The sequence below is a fragment of the Hyposmocoma kahamanoa genome, unplaced genomic scaffold (assembly GCF_003589595.1).
Source record: "Hyposmocoma kahamanoa isolate Upper Pololo Valley unplaced genomic scaffold, ASM358959v1 63, whole genome shotgun sequence".
Taxonomy (NCBI): Eukaryota; Metazoa; Arthropoda; class Insecta; order Lepidoptera; family Cosmopterigidae; genus Hyposmocoma; species Hyposmocoma kahamanoa.
The window spans coordinates 7191608-7210102 of record NW_020653851.1 but is presented as its reverse complement, the minus strand read 5'-3'; the positions used below and the strand labels follow the sequence as shown (position 1 = coordinate 7210102).

Genomic DNA, 18495 nt, shown 5'->3' with positions numbered 1-18495 from the left:
TTAGATTTTCAGTACAAATCGGCAATTTCATACTTTAACCCCTATTAACTCATCAGATTTTACTTATCTAGATTTAAATAGATTTTAGATTAGAGGGTAAAATACAGCTCTAAAAAGTGTCAGATAGTTAGTACAGGGTCAAGAGCACGTCTAGCTTTACATTTAAAGAGTGAAATCCAACTCAATGCGATAAGAACAGGTCAAAGTAAAGTGTCACGCTTGATGTGCTTTTGAGTGTACAATAAAAATTAAAAAGTTTATTTTTGTTAAATTTATTATGTTCTGTAAAAAGTCATGGACAAAAGTTATTCTTTATGATTTTAGTAATATGTACTGTATTATTGTGAGGTTGTTAGTATTTTACAAAGTACCTTGTATGTTACGTATATTAATTATATAAATATAAAACAATAACTTTTGTGAATATATTAATCGCTTGATGTACGTATATTTGTAATCGATACGCATTTTCTTACTTATATTACATTATTTGATATTCTGTGACCTTACATTGGGTACTGAAAATCAGTCCTCAAACGCATTGCGTATTCCAGCAAAAATGCTTAGTGAGCCTTTTGTTACAGCAGCTGGCATCATAGTGTTCTTGTTTATGTAAATAATCTGAGTTTTAATTTTTGCTTTGTTTGTGTTTTGCTTTATATATAAATTTTTATATTATATATTTTTTAATGTATTTTCTTTTTTTCTACAGTTCTTACCAGGTTTGTTCCAATCTAACGCCGGGTAAATGGCTGTGCTCCCGATACGATCAGTACCTCCCACAGCCCAATAGAAGGCGCTGAAGATACCGTAAGCCAGCCCTGCGCTTGCGCCGTACAGAGCATGCGCGGCGCGTAAAGGATGCGCGGTCACTGCGAGCTCGATCAGCATTATTAACGAGTTGCCGCCGTGCACTAGCAGGTTTAGTGTACTTACTGCGTGTATTTCTAGAATATTAACAGTAGATATTATATTAGTTCTATCATTATCTTGCTTGTAGGTAATATCATTATAAGAAATAATTATAAGTTCTTATAAACCGAACTCAAAAGTTCGTGGAATTACATCTATTTGCTAAGTTTTATTGAAATCGGATTCATCCCCTAGTTTGCCACTCTTAGAGGTGGAATATTTTCTTCAAATTTAAATGGGACCAATACTGAGGTACTCTCTTTCCAACGAAAAAGAATCATCGAAATCGGTTCACAAATGCCGGAGTAATCGCGTAACATTGTGTATGTTACGCAAAAAAGAACATGCAGTCGAACTGAGAACATTCTCCTTTTTTGAAGTTGGTTAACAAAAACAATAGAAGAAATTGTCAAGGGACGACATCAAGACTTCAGACATTCACACACGTGCTATTAATACTTTTATTTTTCTATCCCAAGGTCATTTCACTTACTGGGGTCATAGACGAGGATCCAGTAAATAAGCGTGATGACAAAGGAGAGGTCTGTAGCAATGATGTGCGTCAACCAGTAGGCGCGGCACAGAAGCGGCGTGCGCTTTCGTTTCGGGATCGGGTTCTCGTCGTCTTCACCAGCTGTACAAATTAAGGTTTTATAAATTGCGCCTTAACCAGTATTTAACTTTATGTATTATTTAACTTCGATATCTATTTTTTTATTATTATTAATGAGTCAATGCTGTACTTTGTCCACATCGACAATACATAACTTATACACTTACACAATACAATACAAAACTTCTTACGGGTAAATAAACCTTATTATTATTAGGGTGCTTACCTATGAAATTGCCGTTTTAAATAGAGAGTTGAAAAAAATTAGGATTACGTATCCTAAAGAATTAATTAGGATACGTAATCCATATTTAAGTCTACAATTACTCATATTAGCCTTAGCCGTATGTAGATATCTCCTGCTCAATAGTTTTTATATCAGAAACTTTGATTTTGTCTGACCCAGGAGCTTAATTGGTATTTAATTTACGAATTTTACTGCTCTAGAAAATTAATTTGCTAATTAAATTATCTGATATACTTTTTTTTGTGAGTTTTTGTGCGTCTAATGCTTTGATAATAGATGTATCGATTGATAATGTCACTCGCCCTAACAGTTGGTTAAACTATATGGTAAATTAAATTTTTATTGAATTGATATTCAATTATTTTTTGTGAAATGACTAGTTGGTTCGTTCCGTGGCCTAGTTGGTATAGCGTCTGACACGGTATGCAAGAAGACGTCGGTACGAATCCGACCGGATCGAAGGAATATTTTCTGAGTGTTCGATCTTTGTATTAATAATTATAACAAACTATATGGTGAAGTTTTCTGGTTTTTATAAAATTTCCTATAATTTGTTTTATGTAACGCAACTTTCTCTTATTTTCTAAAATTTTGTGTATTCTATTGCGTAATTTATTATGTTCTAACCTTAATACATAGTCGTTTGAGTTTTTCTTCCACGAATTAAATAACTGTAGATATACTTAATAAATATTTCCTAATAGTTATTAGAAAATAGTAAAATGTATTGGCTATTGGCGAAAAATAGCGGTTTCAAAGCGTATAATTCAAAACATAAAAAAATACTTTGATTTACAATATTTTACCTTCTTTCGGGTAAATTTAGAAATCCCCTTTCTTAAACATTCTAGTGTCTACTTATAAATACAGCTGTAAGTGTCGTTTGATTGTCTCTGCGTTATCAAAATTGTATCCATTTGTAGAATTTTATAAAGACCGAAACAAGTGAAAATCTGAAGAGGCTATGTGCGGCGAATACGATGAAAGAGGTAACACAACCCAACCTAAATGCAATATCGAGTTCTTAGGTTTTCGCGATTGTAACACATAGGAAATGAAACTATTTTTCCGAATTAAATCACGTATATTTGTTTTTTCAAACAGACCATGGGACCTGTAAAGGGCCCGAAACGTCGGTTTGTTTGAAAAAACAAATATACGCGATTTAAATCCGGAAAAATTGTTTCATTTCCTAAATGCAATTGTTTTTGACAGTTTCCAAAAGATGAGTGTGATTTTGGCATTATCACGATGATGTACGACACCTTCACGATTCTCCAGTCTTGGGCGTGTTTCATAAACTTAACTTTTGTTTCATGAACTTAACTTCCTCATTGACTTTAAAAAAATGCTAAAGTATTATTTTTAGGGTGACCATAGATTGTACAGAATAAAAAAGTTGTTTTTAATGTCAGCTAGTGGCAAAAACAATAAAAACTTTTTGGCCAACCATTAGAATCAACAAGAAGACGTTATCATGAATCAAAAATAATCATTTACGATGACTTGTATATAAAAAAAAACCTTAATAGTCCCAATGTCAATTGAGTTATTGGTAATAATTGAGCACGAGCCGGTAGGCAACGTCAAAGTCGGAATGAGGAACCAATAAGGATAATTGGTAGCACAATAGAGAACGGCCCATCCTGTGGTCTTAATTGACGCGAAATTGTATATATGTCAGTCGGCTGTACCAGCTGGCTTAATGCTCAATGTGGGTGTGATCTGAGATATCCTAAGTGTTCTTACTTGTTGGTTTACTAATTTTGTTTGTTGATATTTTGCTGACGTCATGTATCTTATGAGACTTCCAAACTCAAGATAAGTCTTTTTTAATGAGTTGCCTTTGATTACTCAGATAATTGCAGAGAAATAAATCTCTATAGCATCCAATTTGCCTTAATCATTTGAAATGTTTTGCTGCGTTCATACATTCATGTTAAAAATATAATAATCCTTCTGGCTTCGCTCTAGTCAGGCATAAAACACCAGTGCTCTGTATACAAACTAAATACTGAAATGGATATTAATGATGTTATACGCTACGAATATCGATCAGTCGCAAGTGGTTTCGCAAATTGATTCAACTTCTTTGTGGCCATATAATTTACCAATAAATGGACAGTTTTTTTTTATATCATTTAATGAACAGAACTAGAGAAGCTCATAGGAGGAATGATGTGCAATATAAAACTGTCATTTGCGACAACACGCGACCGCGTAGTTAATTAATTGATTCGCATCAGTAATAATTTACTCGACATTAATAGCCAGACCCACGCGAGGATCTTGACATTGTTAAAATGTGGTAACGACTGTACATATATTAGTTCATTTACGAAATACAATGGATGTCACCAACTATAGTTATATATTAGCGTATCTATTAGTACATATATATCCTTTGGCTTCGGCACATCTTCTTGAAAGGTGTAATGACGATATTAATGCATAAGCATATAAATGCTACGATGAATACTGGATCAGACAAGGCGTTTTTACTAGACATCAAAATTATTACCCTTGCGAAATAACAACGCACTTGTAAATAAATTAGTCCCGCTGTAGTGTTCTAGTACACGGATAAAATTTCACTTAGCATATTATATGAGTACTGTATTAAACCGGTAAAACTATATACACCACGTCATACATAAATAACAAATCAATCATGAAAAATTGGTATGACGCCTCGAGTTAATATAAACGTAAATGATAAATAGTTTGTAAATAAATTAGTCCCACTGTCGTGTTCTAGTGTACGGATAAAATTTCACTTAGCGTATTCTACAAATACAAAATTAAACCGGAAATAACTAAATATACCCATTGTACTTCAATAACAAATCAATTACGAAAAATAAATATGACGCCTTGAGTTAATAAGGACGTAAATGATGAATAGTTTGTAAATAAATCAGTTCCACTGTGGTGTTGTAGTACTAATACATAATTTCACTTAGCATATTAGAGGAGTACTAAATTAGACCGTCAAAAACATATACATCCATCGTACGTAAATAACAAATCAATTACGACAAATAAGTATGATACCTCGAGTTAATTTGAACGTAAATGATAAATTACTAATTTTATTAAATGAAATATTACTTACAAATGTTGAAATTTTTCTCAGCTCGGTACCGATGCACTACAGCAAGCGCAAGTCCAGATTGCAGGGCGATGAATAAATATCCCCAGTTGGTGAAGTAGATAAACCATTTGAAGTAGTTAAGTTTCATCGGGCCATCGTAGTTGATCGGGAGTTGTTGGGTTACGAAACTCGCGATGCCCACCGACAACACGCCGATAAACAAAAGCCATCTAAAACAACAAACTTCCAAGAACTGATGGAAATTGCCACGTAACATATGTACAGACACAGTAAGAGAGATTCTTTGAAAACTCCGGATTAACTGCGAACTCAATCACGTAAAATACGAAGGTAAGTTGTTCTGTTGGATGAATTGTGAGTTTCATTCTGTGTTACATAAAACAATTTTCGATCGTTGAGTTCATTTGTGGTAGATAATCATTAATAAAAAAAGAATATTTTGTTTAAAGTGTAGGTGAGTACATACCTGTAGACAAGATAAGCGGTAGCAGGTCTGTGATTCTGCTGCCACTGGCAACATGCGAATTGCGTGTGTGGCGAGTGTTCAAGATTTAGCGTCCGGCGTGTGGCCGACCAAACTCGTCGGAATAGTGCCGGCTTGCAAGTCTGCTTCTGCAGCGCTGAAGCGAAAAAGAGGAACGACTATTTTCAGAAACCAAGAATGCCATAAAATAATTGCCCTATATACACAGATGTAACTTACACTCGATGAATTGCATTTTTTTAAGGTGGTAACCTAAGCCAATTATTTCTTCAATTGAATATTTATGGATGCGATAAGTTGAAGACCGGGCCCAATGGCGCCCATGGGAGAGGCCTATATCGAGCTTTGAACTACCAAATTGAGAAATTAATGGTAATGAAATAGGTACCCAACGAGTCATGCGTAACACGGTATCGGGGCGTTCGATTTATTAAAATTTAATCCATTATGACACAGTCCCGTATAAGAAACTAATATATACACACAGTACTATGAAATTAAATTGTTTTAGAGTTTCTCAAAGTAATACGAGAGTAGAAAAGTGCGTTGACGACATCCTATCTTAATAAGATTTGTCGATTTTTTTAAAAACAAGATTGAATCTTGCATTATTTATATACTTATCGTATTATTATGTATTTCACGAATAAAGAAGGTTGATTAGATTACAGAAAAAATCTTTATTACTTCTTATAATTTAAAGCAAAACATATTTCTATCAATTTCTTAATAAAGTCATTCATTTGAATCAAACACTGGTACTGTAAAGTATTCAGAGTATTTACAAAACGTATTTAGAAAAGTTCGGTGTCTTTAATAAACGCTTTTGTTGTAACAATTAAAACAGGTAGAGTGATACTGGATATGATAACCACCATCCATTTATTTGAGTAGGCACGGTATTGGAAAAATGTGCGAAAAATGTTCACTTAAATCAAAATTATTTCAAATGACAAAATGAAGGAAGAAAGATCGCATATCTTTTTTATATATTATTCTTTTTTAAATGTTTTTGACCAGCAGTTTTTTTAAATTTGAATCTGTTTTATCATGAACTTACCTAGAACAGTGGACAGGCAAGTCAAAAACATGTTAAGGAAAGATTTTACACTGAAAAATCTATAATATTTCATATTGAAAAAATCACAAGCTGAACAATTCGCGAGGCGACGTACGACATGCCGTGATTAATAAAAGCATTCAAGACAATCAGCATCCGATATGCGAAAACATGTGACGACACTCACTAACGACATAACACTGATCAATAAGCCTTTGTGCACCAATCTGAACAATCTGCATCAATCATGTTGTGGTAGATACTTTCGCCGCTTGATAAAAAACATAAGTTCAAGGTGGTTATCATTTTTAACAAGCAGCTTCTGTATGTAATACATGAGTAGGAATTTTGATATACAATTGAACGAAGCGAAAACGAAAATTCAGTTTCAAACTTGAAACGCTTGTAAATATATTATTGTGTTTATGAGCACCTTTCCTTAGCTGACAATTTTTGTCATAACTAAGACGAACAATATAGCTCAACTTTACAAATCGAACATTGTTGAATATAACCCATTAGTAGAACATGTTTGTTGCGGGCTACAACTCAAATTTCCCAATGTGCCAGGAGAGGTTATATACTCATGGAGATATTTAGAGGAAAGCTGAAAAAGGTTTACTTATGATAACAACAGCAACGGTTACATGAAATACTGGCCACAATACCAGAATGTTTAATCAAAATCAAAAGATCATCACGATTCAGAATCACGATTGAATTCATTCTTTTTTCAAATTAAACGTTCTGGTATATGTGGCCAGTGGTTTAGAAATATGAACATTGTTATCATAATTTAATCTTTTCTATTGTTTATAAGGAGAGAGCAAATCGGTTGCTGAGGTTTACAGTGACCTTATTTGTATAATGTAAAAAGTCGTAACTAGTAGTAACATATCTACTAAGAGTCGTTAGCGACAACATAAATATTTACATCGTAAATTTTAGTTAATGTTTTGACCTTGCATTTGTTACAATCTGACATAATAAGACGGGTGGTGGGCACTTAGACTATTAGGGGTGGGCAGTTGTAATGTTTCCCGCGTTTATTGTCACACGTTTTTTTAAGATCAAGCGGTGACTAAAAAGAATAAAGGAATGAAGAGGATAGTTATGACAGTAGTTTGATGTTATTTATTTACACGCTTATTGCGTAGGAAAGCCACCATTATGCATACACAACAATAGTAATTATACACCATGCTTACTAGCTAACACAACAATTAAATGAATTATTTTGAATACTCACGATTTTTCAAACTCTATAGGAAATGTCTTATTGCCATTACAAGATTTGGAGCCCGTGTGGTTTTGAAACTTTTTTAAACGACTCTAGATATGTTTCTAGATCTTTTCTATTGAATGTATACCAAGTAACGGGACGAACGAACTTGGACCTGGTGGTAAGCGACACGCCTGTCAGTAGCAGTTGCTGTGCTACTCCGAGCTTTACATCGCAAAGATTTGAGGGGCACTGCCCATCACCTTGATACATAAGTTGACAAGTCCCATATGCCTGTAATTTCACCAGCAACCTTCAAAACCGGAACGCAGTAATGATCACATTACTGCTTGGCGGCAGAGATAGGTAAAGTATATAAACAAAAGGCTCACAACTTCTTTTGAGTAGCGAGCTTGCAGGTATGACTTTAAAAAAAATTGAGAACTTGATATTCTAATCACTATACTTGGTAGACGGAATGATCGTAATAATTTTTTGATGCGTGGGTGCTAAATAAGAACACGGGTTCGTTTCGTAGCAGGTCCAAATTTAGCAATTTAAAATTTTGTTAATTGAAAAAAAAAAATTGATTGATGAGATTTCATTGCTTCCAATATTTTTTAAGATATTTTTTTCGATAATTATTTTTATTTAATGTCATGATTTTTTCTATAATTACATTCATTGATTTTTTGTGAACACACTTCACTAGATTATAACTAATACTGATACACAGAACGAAAAGAACAAAAAGAAAAATTTATTCAACCTGTTTGGACCCGAACCGGTAAAAAAAAAATTTAAACTTTATATACAACAAAGATATACAAAGATCCGCAACAAGCACACAGTGAAATCTGTAAGATGCTTACTATTCTGTAGCTCTGTTGTTGCGACAAACTTCCACAACAACATGTTGAGGCGACAAACTTCCTTCGACTTCAATCGGATACAAGCATTTTATTCTTTATGTTTGCATTAATAATAATATTTTTTTATTCCATTGGGAACATGTTGAGCCTATATCTTTAACTGCCTCCATTGCCGAACGAATCCCATGCTGGACTGCCACGCAGAGGTCCCGGGTTCGATTCCAGGACCGGGAGGAATATTTGAATGGCCTACCTTTATTTCTCTCGTGAGTTTGAGTGTAATTTGTGGTTGTCTATGTGTGTGTCCATGGCACCCGCGATACAGGGTTTCCCTAGTGCGGGGATATGACGCACCTCTCATGGAAGAATGCCATAAGTGGAATTACGTCAAACATGTTTATTGCGCCATTAGATACAGAAAAACATAACCCACATTTTGTAGTTTTCTGTATCTAATCTCCAATTGGATATTAGATACAGAAAAATAAGGAGTGCGATGAGTGTGCGTTATTATTATATTTTGCATGAACACTTATACACATGAACCTTACTTTCATAGTAGTTTAAACAAAAAGCGCAATTCGTTATCTCAGATCGATTGCGCCTACATTGTATACATTATTGTGTTTTACGTCATACTGTTTGTAATATATAAAACCTTAGACGTGTTTTATGTAACAATATCCACCTAGTATTTTTACACGTGGATTTCGACAGACGCGTGTGCGATATTCCACAGTTTCTTAGGAATCCGATTACCGATATCTTCTTAGCTGTGACTAATGGAACTACAAGTAGTTCTGCTTATTTTTATTTTTTATTTACCTATCGTATGACACCTTAGGGGAAATGAACGGTATGATGATAACATAGGCATCTTTCTTTATAGGGTGTGTAATATAAATAATACATACAACGCATTGGGTTTGTGCATATTTAAAATTGCTGGGATATTATACTAGGTACTCTAGCGTGTCGAAACAAAACACTGTTGTAAGTCTCATTATAACAAGATCTTTTGGCTGTTAACAAGGAAAAGTAAAGTATTCGTTTTTCAATAGAAATAGGTTATTTTGTAAAGCAAAATTATAATGACTACATTGAATTCCTTAATATCTAATGTACAAATAAAAAAAAGATAAATCATTTCTACAACCTTTTCCCAAAATGCTGTTTTAAGACAACATGAACATCACATACGTTGCTCTGATCCCAAAGTAATTAGCTAAAGCACTTGTGTTATGGAAATCGGAAACAACGACGGTACCACAAACCCGAGACAATATAGAAAAGTTAGTTTTCTACACTGACCCGGCCGGGTATCGAACCAGGGACCTCAGAGATGGCGACATTCGATCACAGAGGTCATTGTTGTTTTTGGTGTTACAGTGTATTGATTTAACAGGGTAGTTACTGGGATAAAATAAATTTTAGAGGCATTTGAGTATCGCACTGCTGGGACATAGAAACCATTAAAAATAACATGTATAATACGAATATAATACGGTTCCTCTTGTTTATAATAATAATAACAATAAAACTATGTTACAAATTTTAAAAAAAAATGTTTTTGATTTCACTGTATTGGTTTTTGCTTATTTGAGCAGTAAGTACGTAGAAAAGAGTAGCCATACTCCTGAAACTATTGTGGTCGTCACAGTGGTAATTACATATCGGCCTATTTACATAGCTACATAATGCTATTTACATAATCTCGTATACCTTCACATTCCTAAAATAGGTTCTTTGTCATCAATTTGTCGAATTTTTCAAATACTACGCTCCATTTTGTCTTTAAATAAAGAGAAACGCGAAACCTTATACGTTTCCATACTGGTACGCAAATTTCTACTTTTCGTTGACCTGACGATAAATGCAAAGTTTTGCAATTAAAGTTTTTTTTCTGTTTTTATAATAGAACCAATTAGAAAATGATAATTATAACTCACAAACAAAAATCGTGTTACATTTTGCAATAAATGTTTACTTGCTTTTAACAATTATATATACTGTATACAAAATAATCAATTGTAACAGAAGACTAGGGAAAAATTGTGAGTTGCAAATTTATGTAAGCCTCTGCACTCGAACTAGGGTCTAATTTGTAGGGTCTAATCTTATCCCACGGATAACATAATTTTCTTTGGTACTGTTCTACTATGGATGTGGTAATATATCAACTATTAATATACATATAATTCCGTCATATTCGAGTATTACATCATTATCAACGCATCTTACACGCATCCACTGCTGGATATAAGCCTCCCCTTCAGCACGCCAACTCGCCCGCATCCAGTCGCTGCCGGCCACAACTTGCCTCAGGGCGTTCTACACTATGTTTTCCTTGACATGGTCGCATTTCAGAACAACTTTTGCTCCATCGGCGATCAACCCTCCTGCAGACACGCCTGGCCCACTGCCACTTAAGCTTACTGATTTTGCGACCTATGTCGGTCTCTTTAGTTCTCTGACGTATGACCTCATTAGGGATTCGGCCCATCAAAGAAACCCTAAGCATAGCTCGCCCCATCGCACGCTTAGCGACTTTGAATTTGTGGATGAGGCTTGTTGTTAATGTCCACGTCTTGGCTGAGTAGGACATAACTGGTAGAACGTAGAGTATTACATCATCAACCCTTTTAAACGTCCCACTGCTGGGCATGGGCCTTTTCACAAGCGCGGCTTTAGGCCGTATCTGGCAACGTTGGCCCAATACGGGGTGGGGACACACGTTTTCCGAGTGTTGTGAACCTTCTTTAACGTGTAGGTTTCATTAAGACGTTTTCCTTCACCGAAAATCTCACGGTAAATTTCAAATTAAATTTCGCAAATAAATTCCGACAAACTCAGAGGTGCGAGCCCAGACTCAAACCAACTGCCTCTGCTGAAGAGGCGTAGGTCAATCCATTAGGCTAACACGGCTTCTTGGAGTATTACAAAGAGTAGAGTCTACATAATATGTTTGTTTTTTTAATTAGTCTTTTGTGTCCCATTGCTGGGCAAAGGCCTTTAATCTCGAATTCCACAGCTTCCGGTTTGACGCAATGTCAGGTCTAATATATGTATATGCATCCAAGTCATCACGCCATCTTCTTGGTTTGCCTGGCCGTCGCTGACCGTCTCCGGCATCCACCAAGTGGCTATGTGAGTGTCAGACATGTCTTATTTAGGGTTGCCAGAAACTGACTTATCATTTTCGGGACAATTCTACTAGGGTAAGGGAGACGGGCCGTCTACTACTAGAACTAATTTATCAGATGGCCATCTATCTAATTTGACGGTCATAACATGGCCGTAACATTTTTTCTACAATCTTTTGGGACTTTTTTAATACTATTGAGTGCCTAGAAAAATTTTACGTTATTCGCAATCAATATTTTGACATACCTTCGCACGACTACAGCTTTGTGTCTGGGGGATTTCTTTTATGAAAAGGACTCTAGTATGTTTGTAAAAACTACTTCTAAATGTTTGGAATTCGGGATAGTACCTAAAGTCTAATTACTGGACACGGGACAAGACGAAAACATACCCAGATATTCCTGGACAGCCATCTGGCAAGCCTAGTCCTACTCAGTACCATATCAGCTACTTTTAATTTAAATTGGCAATTTCCCACCATGAGCAGAGTGAGTAGACCTTAAATTCCCTGTGGGCGAATTCGCATATATGCGCTTACGCACAGATAAACGATTTGTTCAATCGCAATGTATGTCACTATGCTCGCCGCCATTGTCAGGTGCTAACTGGTTAAACTTACACGGTTTTAATACAATCACATGTACGATAAGTAAAAAAAAAATATTATCTAGACAACTTCAACGTTCTTCTTTATAAGTATTCAACTATACATGCCACTCTTCTATTAAAAGATAAAAGTTATTTAAGTTGTGCTTAAATAACTTTTATCTGACGCTTTTTCTTAAAAATATATTTTTTTCCTTCTTGTGTCAACCTAATTGTCATAACTATGTTGAGTTTGGCATACCCCATGCATTGGCGGATATCCGCGACGATAACGTGGTGTCATCGCAGCCACGGCTTTCACACTTATTTTACAATAAAATCAGTCAATTCAATAAAGAAACAAGAAGTATCATAAAAATATTTACCCTCCCGCTAAGCGAGATTAACGTCTCCGCCATTAATTCATAACTTCTCACAAAAAACCGTATTTCTGGACGAAACAAAATGCAAATTTATGGTAATAGCGCTGCCATAGTAAACTTTAGCAATTATTTTCAGTAAAACATATCGAAAAACATGTAGAAAACTTCTATCAACGCATGTACATACGTAGATATCGGTGATCAAATATTAAAAAAATGTCCATTATTGTTTGCCGCGTAAAACCAAACATTCGATCGTTAGGTAATGTTGAAATATCTTTTTTATTTATGTTATAGAAGCAAACGAGCAGTTGAGCCTTTTCATGAACTTTTTTCTGTTTCTGTTTTACCGTTGTGCATTCTTTATTAATGGCGTAAAAAATGGCTATTCTCAGCGAAACAAGGAAATGACAAATGTGTCCTTTTTGTACTATCGCTAGTTTTGCTTGCGACCTCACCAGAGAAAAGAAATTATATGTTATAAATTATATTATATTATATTATAAATTATATTGTATTAATTAGTATATTCATTACTCTAAAATACAATTGGAAATGTAAACAATTTTGTATACATGTGCCAGTGTAGTTGTTTGAATCAGAACAGCTTTGAATCAGCTCTCGTTTTTAGGCAGTCATTATGAGACTTGCTATAAAATATTGTTTGTGAATAAATATACATTTACTTATTGTAAATTATTATTGAACTTTACAAACTGTATTTGTAGTTCAAATTCTTGTCCTACTATTGAATCTAGAATGTACAGCTGAATGTACAACATTGAAAATAAAAATTGTCTATGCGAAAAACAATTCTCTCAGAACTTTATTCCCGCTAATTTTAACGTTTGTGTCTAGGATTTTCTAAACATACTTATGTACTTTTAAAAGTTTGAAATTCGAAATTAATGCTTGTCAAGTAATGCAACATTATTTTTATACGTTTATCAAGTATTAATTAAGGAGACATCAGTTTAAAAAGGTAACAAATAAGTAAGAAATTCGTAACGTAATGTAAAAATTAATTCGTGTAAAAACAGTAACTATAAAATCTAAATTAATTTTTTTTATAAAATTTTAATAAAAATATTAAATTTTTTCTCAGGATACAATGCGCTGCGTGCGCTGCTTATTTACTTTTTGCATTAGGTACGTAATTAAATTAATTCTTTTTTAGATTTCACCTTCAAAAACCAACGGTATTTTTTAAAATCTATAAATATAATTGTAACAAAATCACAAAACAGGCAACAATACAGGAGCAGAGAGAAGAAGCACGGAAAATAAATACGGACAAGCATAGACGTACACATACCAATTACAAACCTGGCGATCTGGTCCTTGTCGCTTCGCATCCTATAAGCAGGGCATCGCAAGGCATTACCGCTAAGTTTGCACCAGTCGAGACGGACCGTACACGATTCTTAAACTACACGGCCCAGCATCCTATCAAGTGGCTGCGCCTTCTGCACCTGACAACCCAGTGGGCGCATATCACGCATCAGCGTTAACTCCCTTTCATGCATACGAAGGAGAAGATGTAACAACCGTGGCGGAACCCATTCAACCCCTTAGAAAAAAAGGACGTCTGAGGAAGCAAGCCACTGCAAACTCCACACAACAACCCAAAGGACACAGACGCGAGTAAAAACCTATTTCTTCAGTCCCTTTCGTCGAGACGACTTCGGGACCTGAGGGGGAGAAGATGTAGCAAAATCACAAAACAAGCAACAACTCATATTAGTTCCGTCACGCACCGCTAGATGGCATTGGCGTCGAAATAGCAAATTCTGCATCGCAGTGTTAAGATTTTCCCTCGCGGAATGACTACTGGCGGCGATGCGAACATGAATGTAATTCAACTTACTACGCATCTAGTTCTGCTTCCTTGTTTGGAACTCCGCTTTAAATCGTTACCGTTGAATCTACAGCACTGTGCTACGCTTCTAGCGCTGATTCCTTATTGGAACGTGGACGTTGTATATGTTGTGAAATAAAACCACCATATTGGAAAAACCTGGTTTCCCTCTGTCACCCCAATAAGTACATACTACACTGGCGCATAACGACGGGCACGACAAGCCGCGATTTACAACGAGAGCAGGCAGAGTGACTTCGCACTAAAACCTACCAACATGGCAGTCAACATGGCGGATGAACAATTTCAACAGCTGCTATCAAGACTGGCGCCAGGGAAAAAGGGTTCTTTTGCTTTCTATACGTCGAGTTTTGATGGTACAAAGGATGCTGAGGTGGTGGAAGCGTTCCTGTCAGCAATAACTGTTTACAAAACCTTTGAGAACATCTCCGACGCTGATAGCCTAATTGGAATTCCGCTATTACTCAAGAGAGATGCTGCAGTATGGTGGCAAGGAGTTAAAAATGATGTCAAGCAATGGGAGGAGTTCAAGAACCGTCTTCGCCATGTGTTCATCCCGAAGAAGCCTGCGTACTTAATATACCAGGAGATAGTGGGAGACAAGCAGAACCCAGATATGTCAACTGAAAGCTTCGTGGCACAAAAAAGAATGCTGTTTACTCAACTCCCCACCGAGCATAGCGAGATACAACAATTGGACATGGTGTTTGGACAATTGAACATTAAGATCAAAGAGAGAATACCTCGAAACTCTATCGTGAATTTTGACCAGCTGTTAGAAGCAGCCCGTGGGATAGAACAGCTTTATGAGGATATTGGAAAAAGTGACCATCTTAACGATAAACTGACTCCCAACACTTATAACCATGGAAATGTTGCTGCTTCAATGGCGGCAAGTCAGCGCAAGAAGAAATGCTCCTTTTGTCATTCGAAAGGTCATACCGCTGCCGATTGCAGAAAGCTGAACCGAAGACAGAGCGAACTTCCAGTACCGGAGACACCACACCAAAACATAAAGACAACTCAAGCTCCATCACCAAGTCAGCCCAAATTTAGCTGTTATGGTTGCGGTGCCCCGGGTGTTGTGAGAAGCAACTGCAATACGTGCACTAGTATTAAACGGCGTCCGTCTCAAGCAGCCGACATTAGTTTTTGCGCTGTTAATGTTAATCGCACTGACTCAAGACCTAGGCCGGTCGTCTTCGTCGAAATAGTTGGAATCAAAGGTACAGCTCACATTGATACTTAAGCCAAGACTAGTGTCGCATCCTACAACCTGTACCGTCAGCTATTAGCCAAGGGTGGTGCATTTCACAAGGAGATCGTCAATCTTACGTTGGCAGACGGAATCAGCAAAACACGAGAAGTCCTGCAAACCGGTACTCTACCGGTTACCTTAGAACACCGGGTGATTGAAACAACGTTCATCGTACTTCCAGAATCTAAGGATAACCGTACCCTATTAGGTATCGGGTTCATACAAGATGCCAAGATGGTTCTAAACCTACTACAATTCACGTGGGAATTTCTGGACGACGATCGTATCTATGAATTATTTAATGAGGATTTTGCCACGTTCTCGAAAGTCCACATCTCTTCGACTGCAGTGCCGCAACTACCTATGGAAACACAAAGTAAACCAGCTGTAAGATCGAAACGACCTATGACACCTAAAGAGGCTGCAATACCGGAAGAAAGTGCTTCAACGTCGCGTTACAAACTCATCCCGATTGCGTAGACTCCGACTAAGAAGTCAAAACCATTGTTTGATGGGTACTCACCCCGTTTCTGCGATTTCATTACGAAAGACGCCGAAATGAACGTAAGAGAAGCTGAAAATAGCTTGTCTCCATACTCTCAGCAACTATTCCCGGAACAAATAAATATTAAGATTGATTCCATCGAGGTTACACCATCATTATTGAGTATGGAAGAAGTGTGTAAGCTAAATAAACTGCTTGATAAATATGACGACATTTTTACTACCAAACATAAACCTTCCCTCTTAGGTGAGCATGTTATTATAACCAACACTGATCGTCCTATATCAGTGCCCCCTTATAGACTTTCGGCGAATTCCAAGAACATCCTTAAGCAAGAGATAGATAAGATGTTGAAGATAGGAGTGATCGAACCTGTTCATCACCATGGGCCGCTCCCGTAGTTCTTGTTCCTAAACCTAATGGAGAAATTCGTGTTGTCGTGTCGTATGTAGATTATCGTCGATTAAATGATATTACGGTAGGTGACACGTACCCACTACCTAGAATTGACGACTTGTTACATGCTGCGAAACCAACTCCATATATTTATGTCGTCCCTCGACTTTAAAGCAGGTTATTGGCAAATCAAAATTAAAGAAGAAGACGAAGACAAAACAGCTTTTATAACGCCTTTCGGAATATACAAATTTAAACGAATGCCGTTTGGCCTACGTAATGCTTCTGCTACGTTCCAGCGCTTGATCGACAGATTCCGTGTAAGCCTGGAACACATCAAAATGTTAGCATATCTTGATGACTTGATAATATTCTCTTCTACATTTAATGATCGCTTGAAAGACCTAAGAGATGTCTTGGAGAAAATGAGGGAGAATAACCTCACCATAAATCGCGAGAAAAGTCGACTTTTCTGTTCATCGCTAAAATACTTGGGTCACATTATTCCGAGATGGATTGAAGACCAATCCCGAGAAGACATTAGCAATCACAAACCTCCCTACTCCTAAAAACATCAAACATCTTACAACCTTCCTTCAAATGAGTGCATGGTACAGACGCTTTATAGAAAATTTTTCGGCAATTACGGAACCGCTAACGAGACTCACTAAAAAGAAAGCAACCTGGGTGTGGAGTTCAGAACAAGAAAATGCTTATAATGAGCTTAAACGTCGCTTAACTTTTGCCCCGGTACTGCGACAGGCAGACAAAAATTTGCCATATATATTAAAGACTGATGCTAGTAACTATGCTTTAGGAGCAGTATGAACATCCGGTGGAGTACGCCAGCCGCTTACTCATACCAGCTGAGCATAACTACTCAACGACCAAACGAGAAGCTCTTGCTGTAATCTGGGCTCTTGATAAATTCCGTTGTTATATATGTAGAAGGAGTACCGGTGACAATCATAACTGACCATCAAGCGCTTAAATGGCTGATGAGTCTAAAGTCCCCTACTGGACGTTTGGCAAGATGGGCTCTCCTGCTACAAGCCTATGATGTGAAAATTCAATACGAACCTGGTAGACAGAATACTGTGGCTGACGCTTTGTCGCGTCCAGCTTGTGATCATAGCTTCACTGAATGTGGAATATGTGAAGTAATAATAGATATGCCTACCAGAAGTACGAAAGAAATACGTGAAGAACAGCTGACAGACGAAAACATTAAAAGAATAATTGCCGCTCTTGAAGAAACCAAGAATAAAGAAGATGCAGTTTATTGGAGTAACAAAGGATACTTCATGAACAAAACGGCATGCTTTACCGGCGACAACCTGATGCGGAAGTTGATGACGGACAGTTGATAGTCCCAGAACATGAATGGTCTAGCATTTTGGCTGCCTATCATGATGATCCGCTTGCTGGTCACTACGGTGCTGAAAAGACTTACCAAAAGATAGCCAAGAGATATTACTGGCAAGGAATGCGTAAATATGTCACCGGATATGTAAAAAATTGTTTAGCCTGTCAGAGATTTAAGCCATCGAATCAGAAACCTGCAGGATTGCTTCAAACTACTCCCATGAATCAAAGGTTTGAAGTTTTATCGTTCGACCTGTTTGGTCCACTGCTACCAACTGATGATGGAATGACATGGATATTGATAGTTGGGGATGTTGCCTCACGCTGGGTGGAAATGTTCGCCCTAAAAGCAGCAACTGCTGAAAACTGTGCGTTTACACTTATCAATGAGGTATTTTTAAGATATGGTTTCTCTCTTCCCCCGGACCGCCGCAAGGTGTAGACGTATTCAGCTC

At 36.6% G+C, this 18495-nt stretch overlaps 1 protein-coding gene across 2 annotated transcripts in view; it reads right to left on the bottom strand.

Annotated features, from left to right (window-relative positions):
• The window catches only part of LOC113230357 (protein rolling stone-like), a 38625-nt gene that overhangs the window by 2243 nt on the left and 17887 nt on the right, over positions 1 to 18495 (bottom strand). For both annotated transcript variants that reach the window (XM_026464254.1, XM_026464255.1), the window contains exons 2-5: positions 5354 to 5507; positions 4888 to 5096; positions 1406 to 1546; positions 720 to 947 (exon numbers count right to left, since the gene is read on the bottom strand). In XM_026464254.1, coding sequence (XP_026320039.1) covers positions 720 to 947; positions 1406 to 1546; positions 4888 to 5096; positions 5354 to 5507 — 732 coding nt within the window. The remainder of the gene's footprint in view (positions 1 to 719; positions 948 to 1405; positions 1547 to 4887; positions 5097 to 5353; positions 5508 to 18495) is intronic.